The following is a 13378-nucleotide window of genomic DNA, read 5'->3' on the forward strand; positions in this document are numbered from 1 at the left end:
GTTCCGTAGCACAAGCTTTAGCACTCGAGCGAATTTGTTTCCAGCAATTTATAAAGTTTTGCTCTTGTGAGGAGGTAAATTAAGTAAGCTTTTAGACAAAGCTTTTGTTTTTCCTTGGAGCAAAAATACAGGAAACTAAAATCGTATCAATCATTTTCCAACGGCTCTTTACAATGTCTCAAACATCTTCTTCCAAAATTCCAGCTCATAAATTAGGAAAAAAAAAATATTAATTCAACAAGACTCGAAAGAGAAAATTCAACAAAGTGTGAAAAAAAAACTATTACTTTTAGAGCAACCCAGCTTGCTCCACATTCCTATAAGTAAGAACTTAACAGTAGCACCAAACGATCACACAGAAACTTAAAGCAAGAACAGAGAGAGAGAGAGAGAGAGAGAGAGAGAGTGAGTGAAAAAAAGAAAAAAAAAAACAAGAAATGGAGCTCCGCTTCCTTTCGCTCGATCCCGTGATACTCGTCTCCTCTCTCCTGTGCCTCTCCGCGTACGCGCTCCTCGTCCTCGTCGCCAGGTCCAGGAGCAACTGCGGGGCACGAATCTCGAAGCTGCCGCCGGGCCCGCGCGCGCTCCCGCTGATCGGGACGATGCACCACGTGGCGCGCGCGGCGCGGCGTGCGCCGGGGGGCGGGACCCAGCGGGCGCTGCGGGAGCTGGCGCGGGTCCACGGGCCCCTGATGGGCCTGCGCATGGGCCAGCTGGACCTGGTGGTGGCCTCGTCGCGCGAGGCCGCGGAGGCGATCCTCCGGACGCACGACCGCAACTTCGCGTTCCGGCCGCCGCTGCTGGTGGGCCAGATCCTGGCCTACGGCTGCAGCGACATGGTGTTCGCCCCCTACGACGCCTACTACAAGCAGCTGCGCCGCATCTGCCTCACGGAGCTGCTCGGCCCGAAGCGCGTCCGGGCCTTCGCGAGCATCAGAAGGGACGAGGTGGCCAAGCTGGTCGAGGACATTACTGCCGCTGCCGCTGCCGCGGCGGGGCCGAAGCCGTCGGCGGTGAATTTGAGCCGCAGGCTGACCACGATGACGAACGCCGTGATCTCACGGGCGGCGTTCGGGCAGCAGAACGCGCAGCACCACCGCTTCCTGGATGTAGCCAAGGCCGCTGTGGAGACCGCGGCGGGCTTCAGCATCGCCGACGCCTTCCCCTCCTTCAAGTTCCTCGACGTCATCTTCGGCCTCCGCGCCAGGTGCATGCCCCCACACACCCACACATCGATCCCTGCCACCCTGTGCAGCAGAGCTTGTGTGCGATAATAATTAAGATATCACATTGATGCCACGCAGCTAGCTAAATTGAATTCTAAATAAATCTAAAAAATTGGCGTTTAAGTGAGCTGTATTGAAACGACATGCAGTATGTGATCCTGAAATTCTAATGAAGTACCATGCGAGACAACAATGTTTCTTGAAAAAGTAATCAACACCAAATTCGAAGTATATATATATATGCTCCAATATTACTGTAGAAGTACAGTAAGTATTTTAGTATTTCATATCCAATGCCTGCAGGTTACTGAAAGTACGTAAGGAACTTGACGAAATCTTCGATGAGATAATCGAACAACATCAGCAAAAGAAGTCGAATGCCGGCCGCGACGGTGAGGACGAGGAGGACTTGATAGACCTACTCCTCAGGCTTAAGGATCATGGCGACCTCGAAATCCCTATTTCAATTGATAACATAAAGGCCGTGATTCTGGTTAGTATACTATGGCACTATCAGAATTGTCAATAGGTTTGGATATTAAAGTTTTATCGACATTTGAACTCATGATGTAGTTTCCATCAAAGTTAACTAATTGGAGATGCATACATAACCCTGGCAGTGAGAGATTGAAAGATACCAAATTTTTCTATACGTTACTGAACTTTAAGTAAAAAATGAACTTTAATTTATCTCAATTAAGATAGTGAACTTCAATTTCTATCTTTATTCAGTCACGTCCTTAAGTTCTATCTAAATTTTCAAATAAAACGATAAAACAATGTTGAATTTAGTTGTCATTTCATTTTCTAGAGACGACAATCACTACTAATTTATCTGAAATGATCTGTTATAACTGAAAAGTAAAATATATCATATGTTTCAGCAATTTGAAATAACTCGCAATCGTTGCGGAATTATATTTTAGTAGCAGCTAAATTAGCTGACAAATTAATTATTACTCTGTCAGAAAAAAAACATTCCGAGTTTGAGAAGTAATCCAATTAAACTAAAAAGTTCAATGATAACTTTTCCAAAATTAAAACTCTTCTGTTTCAAATAGTTAAAATGCAATATATATCTCTTATTAAACTTTAATAATTAAATAACCTTTTTTTTTGTGATCTATGTACCGCATTTTAACTGGTCCAGCTGGAGCGGTAGTTAGACTCGGTCAACCAATATTTTCTCCTCAATAATGGTAGAAGAGAATTTTGTTGTGAAAGTGCTATCTCTTTTTCTTATTTGTCTTTTTTTTTTTGCAGTAAATTATATCTAAACTTTAGGCAAAATTTTATTTTAAAATATCAAATTATGAACATAGAATTAAATTTGGAACGTTTGCATCCAATTTACCCACGCAGCCTTTGAAAGTTACAATTTTAACCTTCCACGTTTTAACTCGTTTGATTTGTGCTCTCTTAAGAACTCTGATAAATTATTGGATACATTCGGTGCATCAGCATATTCATGCACCATACTTTCGTTTGTTTGTTCATCATGTCCGATAGTTCCATCTTTGTTGCCAAAAGATTTCTAAGTAGCACCCTACTTAAAATGAAATAAATGATTAGATTAAAAGTATGACATTTATGAAAATCTTATTAAGCTACAAATCAAAGAATTTCAAAGAATAGATGGTAAAATATATATAAATGGCGCAAACTTGGTGTAAAATTTTATATTATTTATTTTTAGGCTAAATTATAGAAAATATTTCTGTAAATATCCGTTTTTTCGCTTTTTTTCCCTAACTTTTGAAAATCTATATTTTACCTCCCCAACATTAATTTTATGTTATTTCACCCCCCTCCTGCAAGATTCCATCACTAATCCATCCATTTCTTATAATTTATATCAAAAAAAAAATTCTTATAAAAAATTGTAAGAATAATTTAATCATTTTGCTTTCTCTATTAACGTCGTCTTTCTGAAAATATTTTTAAAATTTTAAGTGCACAAAATATAAATTTTTTAAAAGTCAAAAAGAAAAAAAATAAAAAAATAAATATTTTTTGCATGAAAGTTTTGTGTAATTTAGCTACATTTTTATTGTTCTTCCTTTAAAAAAAAAAAAAAACTAGGATCTATTTCTTGCGGGGACGGACACGTCGTCAGCGCTGCTCCAATGGGCCATGTCGGAGCTGATCAGAAACCCCGACGCGATGGCAAAGGCGCAAAAGGAGGTCAGGGAAGCACTGAAAGGAACGGACGGCATTGTCGAAGAAGCCCAAGTAAACGAGCTCAACTATCTCAGAATGGTGGTGAAAGAAGCCCTACGACTGCACCCTGCAGTGCCGCTGCTCATCCCTAGAGTGTGCCAGTCGACGTGCCAGGTGGAGGGATACGAGATCTCGCCGGGGACGCGCGCCGTCGTCAACGTGTGGGCCATCGGGCGGGACCCCAAGTACTGGACGGAGCCGGACCGGTTCATGCCGGAGCGGTTCGCGGAGCCCGGCGCAGCCGACTACAAGGGGACCAGCTTCGAGCTGCTGCCGTTCGGGTCGGGGCGGCGGATGTGCCCTGGGATGGTGTTTGCACTCGCCGGCGTGTTCGTGTCCCTCGCAGAGCTGCTCCGTCGGTTCGATTGGCGGATGCCGGACGGGATGACGCCTGAGGAGCTCAGCATGGAGGAGACCAGCCTCGCGCCAGCGGAGCGCACTACAAAAAAAATAGATTTTAGAAGCGGTCGAAACCGCTGGTAAAAGTCTATAGAACCGCTGGAAAAATGTTTCCCGACATTTGTAAAACCGTCGGAAAAAATTTTATAACCGCTGTTAGATCTCTGTCGCTAAAAACCTTTGCCGACAGTTTATACAACCGTTGGAGAAGATAATAATTTTAGTAACGCTTTTCCGACCGCTACTAAATATAGTAAAAAACGCTAGTATAAATTAATAAATTTATACCATCGGTTTCATAATTGTTGTGAATTCAATCCAAACTACAAATTATACAATTAAAAGAAAACTAGACAAGATTTTAAGACTCTTTAAAATGAGATATATGAACAAATTCATCATCCAAACAAATTTAAATTTGATTACATACGACAATTGTCAAACAAGAGAAGTCAAATCATTTAATCAAATAGGAGTTTGTAGAGTAAAAACAGAACTGTCAATCAAAACTTTTATTCAAAGAAGTTTTCAATCTAAAAGAAATAAAATCCATATGAAATCAAAGTTTTCTACGAGTTCTTCAACTTATTTTATGAATTCACTCCGCATGAAACACCAATCCTTCCTCTTTTTTGAAAATTCCTGCAAAAAAAAAAAATCAAGTTAGTGAAACAAAAAAATGAAAAGGTCTTAAAGATTATGAGATGAACCTCAATATATCAATATATGTGGGTTCTACTAGAACAACGAAATGAAACTAGAAAGCTCCAAGAGACAAGGTTTTGGAAGCAAAACGGAAGTATATATAAAAGTAAAAATTCTAGCGCTATGTTTAATAAATCTCTAGGAAAAGAAGGTGAAAGTCGAAATCCAACCTCGTAGGCAAGAAAATACAAGCTGAATTTCATTTCAGGGAAATCCAGTCGCTTCAATAACCTGGTTTTTCATGCAAGAAAAATTATAAGCCTAACGCCCAAAATTAGGTGAACAAGAAGAACTCCAACAATAGAACTTGCAATGGCTTCTTCTATGTTTAAGAACTTAACATAAGAAGTGTAGATATGAAATAGAAGCTCTACATTGTTGACACTTTTTGTCAGCTTCTTGGCACCAGTTTAATTAAACAAAACATTTTTGCATCGTCATGACCTCCAGCAAAGCAAATAAAAGGGACATTAATTGAAATTAATTAATCAAAATAGGTTTTCTCTGGGCATGGAGTTATGCTTGTCAGGTCAAAATGATCCTATTCAGGTAGCTTGAATTATGGATATCGCAATATACATTCTGGGTACATACTCTAGACACGTGCCAGTGTTTATCATCAGCCAATCATTGATTTATTTCTAAAATTGTAAAGACTGTACCACAGATCAATAAGTAATGAAGAAAAGAATATCTGAATGGAACTTACTTCATCCCCAACACACGAGAGTAGAAATCAAGACTCACTTTAGGATCTTTAACTCGAAACATCTGCAAACCATTAAAAAAACCAAAAATTCAGATTTGCTTTGTCAACAGAAGATTACCCTCAAAAACCTAACTGCCTAACTCAATGGGAAAATATAAGAAAATAAAGGGAAAAGTACACCATCAGTCACTAAATTTACAGTGAAATCTCACTTGCGTCACCAAACTTAAATTTGGTTCAATTGAGCTACTATAACATGGCTACCAGTTCACCTCTTGGCGATGATGTAATCACTAATTCAGCTGCCAACACACCTCTTGGAGACGGCGTGACAGTTGAAAAATAATTAGTCAAAAAATGTCGCAACTTGATTAACTACGATCATTGCCGCATCAACTTTTGCTAGCTGAATCAGCCGTCACATCATTCCTTAGAAAAAATGATTCAAATGTATGTAAACCTCCTTATCTGTAGGCCAATTTCAATTAGACTCCTTTAACTACTTTTCTTTTGATTGAAACTCCCTCAACTTCTAACTGTTTCAATTTTAGTTACTTTCTTAAATCGAATCATCCCACTTAGTTAATAACCTCTCAATCATCCCACTCGGCAATAAAGGCTCTTCAAATAGATAGAGAGAAACAATTTTCAAATTACAGCTGTAAAACAAGAAACCCATCCATCAACTAATGTAGAAGCAAGGGTCCAATATCACTAGAACAACAATGGCAAAAAAGGTACATAGAAATAAAGAGGGAACATGAAGCATCAAGAAGTTTAAAAAAGAGCTTATCACATATACTACAAAACATCACAGGTAGAAGCACCCACAGCCCACGTGACTAATAGTGATGTCTCTTGATGTTCTAGTGTCCACCATTTTGAGTTTAGGTAACACCCAATAAATCCACTAGCATGGTGCTTAAAAGAGATAACACAATAAAGATATTAAACTAGACTAAAATCTAGAGATTCTATACACACATAAAAAGGGAACTATACAATTAACTCCTTAACATAACAAAATACAAAAACACCCATCAAACTTAAAATAACATAACTATAGACAAACTATGCGAAAGAAGATATGAAAATATATGTATTGTGGAAACTTTATAACGAATTAGTTACCTTACAATTAAATTCCACTTTCTCTTTGAGTGTCACAATCAGCTCTACCATCAACATCTTGAACCTACAATATGAAAAGCATTATCACATAGATAAGAAACAATCTAAAAAAACATAACATACAATAATTATTTTAAAATTTAGAACTAAATGCTTAAGGATTGAAATGGATTCATGACCTTTGAAGATTGAGCATCCGACTGCTTTGAAAAAAGCATATCTACTTTGGCCTCTATAGAAGCTAATCTCTCCTTAAGGTCATATATTTCTCTATCTTTATCTCTTAAAATTTCTTCCATTGAAATGATCTTTAATTGATGAGAATTGTTTGACGATACGTCACTTAGCATAGAGGGTGTTGGACCAAATCCCACACCACGAACACGACCATGGCGATCTTGGCCAATCACTTTAGAATATGCATCATCAGCCGCCCACATTGAGCTACCTCCTGAGCTGCCTTGAGTGACATCCGATTCTTTTTGCATTAATTTCTTCAACTTCTTCTGAAATTTGGAAAAAAAGAAAAATATGTGTATATTAAAATATACAATGAAGAAAGTAAATATAAGTAACAATATAAATTCTCGAACTATACAATATTTTTTTTGGCGCGCTTTGTAACAGGCTCTCCATTTTTTTGTTGATGAAGCGCAATATAAAGCTTTCCCCTACTTGGAACTTCTCCATGCTTCTCCTACTCATAAAATATTTTATTAAAGAGGACATAAAGTTAAAAGGCAGCATGCAAGAAACTGAAAAACCTCCTACTTACCATCTCAAATGCATACTGTGCTATTGATTTTGAACCACCAGTATGAAAGTCCTTTTTTTTATCTCTATTTTCTTTATTTTTTCTACTACGTTCCTGCAAGCATATTGCCCCAATTTTAGCAAATAGGTTCCATCTCTAAAGAAAATAAAAAAAATGTATAAGGCAAGAAATTGCAAATTCAGTACATTGATAGAGCCAATTACTTTTCCAAACAATATAAATAGTGCAATATAGTTTTGTAGAACAAGATATACCTTCGCTTCATCAGAACGCCAATAATCAACTAATCTAGCAAATTGGGCATGATTAACAGATGGTGGTGCCCTAGCTAAAATCTCCTTCCTTTTTCGTGATTCATCATAATATTTCGCTTTCAACTCGCACTTGTAATTTCTCCAAAGATCGCCAAGCTTCTTTATTGTGTTATGCCGAATCTTTTCTCTTGTTGTTGGATCTCTCGGGAATTCAAACTTTGACTATACCCAAAAGTTCTTCACATTAGATAATAAATTTGTGCCAAAATTATAACAAACAACAAGATAAATAATTGAATTCAACTACCTCAAGAACTTCCCAACAAGAATTTTTGTACTTAACATCCATCTTACGCCAACTCAAGTAATCAATTGGAGCTAGATTTGGCTTCCTGACTACAGTACCCATAAATCTATGAAGAATGCTGCCTTCTTTATCAATGGGCTGAAAATAGTTATTATATTTCAACATAATCCGTTGATTAGAAGGCAAATTCCAAATGTCAGACATACGAGTGACCCCTCGTTTTCCACGTGCAGATGACCCACCTATTTGATTAACAAAAGAAACATACAAACAACACGAGTTTTTAGCAATTCTTTTTCTAAAAGTAAATAAGCAATTCTTTCTTTACTTCTCTATAATACAAGTATTTAGCAAAATATAGTTACTATAAGTATTATGATATTGTTGAAGCTATGCAGGAAATAAAGTGAAAAATAGATGTTAACTTTAGATATGAAGAATTAAAATAGCCATTTGAAGCAGCAAACAAATCAATTAATAAAATTCAAATAGGAATCTAAGGCTAGTCAAAGTTGAAATATAAACACTTTTTTAAGTTTCAAATGATGCATTTAAACACTAATTATCAACTATATAAACTAAATCAAACTATATATAGATGTTAAAAATCAATGATAAGGAAAGAATTTAAGGTATACCAGTGATACAAATTTCCACTTCATTAGAATCTACTTGGTCGACATCATCATCCATTTCATGCGTCTCGGCATCTGGTTGGTGCGGAAGTGAAAATTCTCGAGTCTGTTTAGGGCATTGTGTCGGTATCTCCACATCACCCTCTACAGAGCAAAGCTTGAGACGTTTCTTTGCCATTCCTGCACATAATGTTACGCATATCATTAATAATAGGAAACAACAAAAAAAAATTAGTAATGACATTAGAAATTACAACTTTTATAACAATGACATTTCTATATTTAATTTGCTTATGATATTGAAACAAAATGCCAGAAAATATACAATACAATTTTGCTTTCTCTACTTGCTAGAGCAACTACTTGTTGAGTCATCATCAAACTAGGAGCTATCTGTGTACTTGTCCTCCTGTATTAAGTTTTCAGAAGCAAGCGTCTTGTTGACTGTAGTTCCATCTACATCATTTCTAACCCAACTAAGATAGTCATTTGTATCGCTTAATAAACTTGCAAGATCTATATTATATGGCTCACTATCATAGTATGTGTTGTCGTCAGCTTCACCAATTCCAGCACTACCAATATCAAACACATCTCTAGGTTTTGTCTTAACAACAGTGAGCCAATCTGTGCCCTTTCCACCAAATTGCAATTTACCGAGACAAACACTCCCCCAGTGAAAAGAAGGGGTTGGGAATTTCTATTTAAATGCATTTAGAAAATTGCAATAATAGCATGGAGCCAACAAATTACAGAATCATATACAGCACCAGGCAGGGATTAGAGTTAGCAGATAATAGAATATGTACAATTATTTGGTATTGAACATCCTACAGAATGAGCAAATAATCCAGCAAACATGAGATTAAGGGCCACTCAACACATTTCAGAATCAAAGAAATAGCACAACCACATAAAGATCAAGAACATACAAATGAGTCAAGCTGACAACTAGGAAGAAGCAATGATATACGCAGTTTACTAACCAACAGAAATACAACAACCTATCTGAAGAATGGATATAGCTCTAGGAAAGGAAACTCCCCTATGCCAAATTGGTCAAAAGGTGGAATTGCATTTAGAATTAGCTATGGATAATCCACTACTTTGTGGATTATCCTATATTAGAAAATTAATCAAAAGATTCAAAACCCAGAATAACTTTACCAAAAATACAACAACCAAAGAACAAAAACAAAAAAAACAAAAGGTTAACTTAACAAAACCTATCAAATTACAAACCTAAATTAGAGCATTAATCACAACTCCACAAATTCACAAAATACAACCCAAATCTCAACTAATCAACCAAATTCATACTAGTAGAAGAAACAAGAGAAATCCAGTCAAAACTTACTACATCTCACCCAAATAAATAAATAAATAAAACATTAAACCTAGAAAAACCTAAATTAGAACATCAATCAAATCCCAGTATATCTTTACCACCAAAAAAGCACCGACGAAATTCAAATCTGAACCCAAAATAATAATCAGAAATTCATACCAGGAGGAGTCGAAGCCGATCTATCGCGCACCACAAAGAGAGCTCACCTACGAGAGATCAGAGTCGGAGAGCGAGATCAGAGTCGGAGAGGGAGATTGGTGTCCGAGAGGGAGAGAGAGTGTTGAGGGAGAGAGAGGGGGTCTGATCGTGAAGAGAAGGGGGCGTGGTGGGGGGAGGGGGTTTGCGCGGCGGAGTGGGGTGTGCGTGAGGTGGGGAGGGGTCTTTTTCTTTTTTGTTTTTGGGGCAGGGTTTTAGTTGGATGAAACATTTCGTTTGGGTTGAGTTTTAGTTTGAATCAAAAATTTTTTGTTTGAGTTTTAGTTTGAATCAAATATTTAAAAAAAAATAATGCTAAATCTACAATCAGAAAGTGGTCGTAATTTTATAAGTTCACTATAATTTTATAACTTTTTTTATTTTAATACCAGAATCCATATATTACATATTTGTACCTTTAAAAAATAAAAAAAATAATAAAAAAATTAAAAAAATTCTCAATCATTATATTACTTTATACCGGCGGTTTATAACTGTTATAATAATTAGTTAAAACCGCTGCTAAAATATTTTTGCGAGCGCTTATGTTAAGTGTTATTAAATTAACTGTCGTCCTAAATCAAGTTTTTTGTAGTGGCGGAAGGTCGACCTCGTCTTGGTCGCCACCCCTTGCAGGGATCCGTAGGAAACTATTTAAGTACAATAATAATGACATGCATAAGCATCCNGTTTATGGATTTTAGTTAGTACGTACTTGTAGTTATGTTATGTTATCTATTTAGAATAAAGTTATTCGGTTTACGTATGCGTAATATATAACGAGTTAGAATGATAGAATAAAAGAAGCTCTTTAAAACCTCTGCATGGTTTCAACCATTCCTAGAGCAAGTGGCAAAGGGCTTGGTGGTTGGTACCCGAGATCTTAAGTTCGAATCCTAATTAATTCACATTTCCAGCTAAATTTATTTTCTAAATGAAATAAACGAAGCGGGTAGCGTGTTACCTATCTCTTTCTCTCAAAAAAAAAAAAATCATCAAAAAGTTTAATTAGTGTGAAATATGAGTTGCAACACAGTAGTAAAGAAACTTCATCTAAAAGGAAAAAAGAAAAATAATCCTTTTCTTCAACATTGCCTAGTTTACAAAACCATAAGGTAAAGAATAATTTGGAAGAAAGCAAGAAAAAAAATACAAAAAAAAAACTTAATTAGCTATAGTGTAAAAGAAATTAAACATATTATGAGGACTGAGATTTTGGCAGTGTAGCTAAACTCTCTGTTGATATTATTTTTGTGTGTAATTTAATTATATAAGCACTCATCAAGTTTCGAGAGAAAATAAGTTAGGATGGAGAAGTTACGCGACCTGTACTAATCACTTAAAGTGAATAGTAGTAACTCCGGTTTTCCGAAGAAGCCAATGAGTGGAGATGGCTTCTGATGCATATTTGACTCTGTTCATAGTGATCCAATAGCTCGTTTTCAATGGTTCGACTGGCCTGAACCCAATGGCACTGACAGATTTGGATTTTGACGCACGATTTTCGAGAAAAAGGGATTTTATTAGATTTACACATTTATATATGTGTGTGGTTTTTGGTAATTGAAGAGTGGATGAGTTTCGTTGCAAATCGGCGATCATATCGGGCGAAATGAAATTGCGAGTTTGATACCCTGGTCATGCTGAATGCGCTGGCGCAGTCCGTTCGTAAATATGACGGACGGATCTTCCAAAAATTCATAATGTTTGCTAAAGGGTCGATTTTGGCAAAACAGAAAATCCGCAAAACACCTTATATTTTACGTACCGTTTTGAGTGATTTCGAGCAAGGAGGTACATCTGTGCGATTTACTCATGCCGTGAAGGACTCAGTATGAAATTCTGAGTCTTCGGGGACTTTTGCGCAAAATTGCAATTGGTATATATGTTGCGATCTAGGGTTTTCTTAGCCTAACCCTAGACCTTTAGCTCCCTCAGCTGACCTCCCCAGCCGCCAAGCACCTTCCCCTACCCTCGCCGCACGCGCCCCGGCCGTCGGCGCGCGCCTCCGGCCGCCGGAATGGGCTACATTGCTTCTCCTCCACCAACTTGCCACCATCCCTGCCGTGGACCACACGGAAGGATCCCCATACCTGGGCTTCCTCCCTTGGCCTTGCTCGACCTCCGGCAGCCTCGACCGCCGGTCACCGCCGCCCCCGCGCGCTGGCATTGCCAGTCTGGGCAGCTTGCGGCCAGCCTACGCAGGCACTGGCCGAGACCAGGGCAGTTGCTGGCCTGCGCGTCGCTGCTGCTTTGTGCCGGCCGCCCCGCCTCCCTCCGGCCTACGGCGAACCCTCGCCGTTGCCCCGGAGCTCCCCCGGCCGTCGTTACCTCGTGAGCCCGAGGCCAAGTGTACATGTGCGACCTCGGCCTCTCCCAACGCCGCTGCGCCTCCTACCGCCGCCGGCCGGCGTGAGCCCCGATCCTCCTCGGTCGGCCGCACCCGGTTGCCGCCGGCGCTCCTGCCCCCGGATGCCCCTGTCGGCCGAGCTGGAGCCAGGCTCTCCATCAACTGTGCGGCTAGGGCATCGTTGCCCGTCGCCGCCGCCGCCTTTCGTCGCCGGCCGACGCGCACCCCAGCCTTTTTCCGTCGGCTGCACCTGCTTGCCGACGTCGCGCCCGTCGCCCGGCCGTTGCTGGCCAGCCATAGCTTCACCTTGCCAGTTCAAAAGGAGAGAGATAGAGAAGCTCAAGTCGGCAAAGAACTTCCAACTTCTTCAAATCAAGCAAAGCTGATAAGAATAGAGTATAATGTGCTCTCTCATTTACGAAAAGTCCCAAGACTTCTGAGTGTTTACGACGCCCTTAGAACTCAGCGAAGTGTTGATCTATGCTCTCCAAAATCCTGAGCTCTTTCATGCATTCTTCGCCGAGACAAGTATGAAGGAGGCGCTATACCTCGTTCACTCGGCCAATATCACTTTTACAGAAAAGGATTTATTAATAGGGACAACGCATCATTATCGACCGTTATATATGACCGGCACAAGTGACGGAGAAAGGATGAACCACATTTTAATTGACCCTGGATCTTCTGTGAACTTAATGACGTTAAAAACTCTAAAGAGTCTGGCAATGGATGTCGGCTATTTAAACTTAGAAAAAGTCGCAATTCAAGGGTTCAACCAACACAGTCAAAAAGCCCTCGGGTCTATTACCCTTCCGATAAGGTTTGGGAAGTTGCAAACTTAGGCAAAATTTTATGTTATCAATGAAAATACTTAATAAGTTATTGTTAGGAAGGCCTTGGTTGCATAAATATCACGTAGTTCCGTCTACCCTTCATCAGTGCTTGAAATATATAAAAGATGGTGAGAAATATAGAATTGGTTGTGATATTCGACTATTTGGAGTTCACGAAATTCGATATGAAGATGCAAGATATTTTATAGAATCAGAAGATACAGAAGAAAATCGTACCCTATCGAGAGAACAATCCTCTAAAAAGAAGAAACTTGTAGACGAAATTAAGAG

General features: G+C 38.9%; 3 protein-coding genes across 6 annotated transcripts; 2 read left to right on the plus strand and 1 right to left on the minus strand.

Annotated features, from left to right (window-relative positions):
- On the plus strand, positions 420 to 3999 carry LOC109709949 (premnaspirodiene oxygenase-like). Its single transcript, XM_020232342.1, has 3 exons — positions 420 to 1207; positions 1530 to 1719; positions 3309 to 3999. The coding sequence occupies exons 1-3, from the start codon at positions 438 to 440 to the stop codon at positions 3927 to 3929; spliced, it is 1581 nt and encodes a 526-aa protein (XP_020087931.1). The 5' UTR covers positions 420 to 437; the 3' UTR covers positions 3930 to 3999.
- On the minus strand, positions 4244 to 10056 carry LOC109709952. Of its 4 annotated transcripts, none has more exons than XM_020232365.1 (11): positions 9869 to 10056; positions 8365 to 8541; positions 7727 to 7968; positions 7420 to 7641; positions 7166 to 7258; positions 6989 to 7087; positions 6570 to 6896; positions 6391 to 6454; positions 5260 to 5321; positions 4721 to 4781; positions 4244 to 4487 (listed from the first exon to the last, which is right to left on the minus strand). In XM_020232365.1, the coding sequence occupies exons 2-8, from the start codon at positions 8537 to 8539 to the stop codon at positions 6398 to 6400; spliced, it is 1215 nt and encodes a 404-aa protein (XP_020087954.1). In that variant the 5' UTR covers positions 8540 to 8541; positions 9869 to 10056; the 3' UTR covers positions 4244 to 4487; positions 4721 to 4781; positions 5260 to 5321; positions 6391 to 6397. The 4 variants fall into 4 exon arrangements, with proteins under 4 accessions (XP_020087954.1, XP_020087948.1, XP_020087944.1 ...); XM_020232359.1 differs by having other exon boundaries at positions 6396 to 6454; positions 7166 to 7300; XM_020232355.1 differs by having other exon boundaries at positions 7166 to 7300.
- On the plus strand, positions 11295 to 12753 carry LOC109722153 (translation initiation factor IF-2-like). The gene is made up of 2 exons (XM_020250087.1): positions 11295 to 11327; positions 11815 to 12753. Exons 1-2 carry the CDS (start codon positions 11295 to 11297, stop codon positions 12751 to 12753), a joined length of 972 nt encoding a protein of 323 aa, XP_020105676.1.

Source organism: Ananas comosus, linkage group 1 (genome assembly GCF_001540865.1).
Source record: "Ananas comosus cultivar F153 linkage group 1, ASM154086v1, whole genome shotgun sequence".
Lineage (NCBI taxonomy): Eukaryota > Viridiplantae > Streptophyta > Magnoliopsida > Poales > Bromeliaceae > Ananas > Ananas comosus.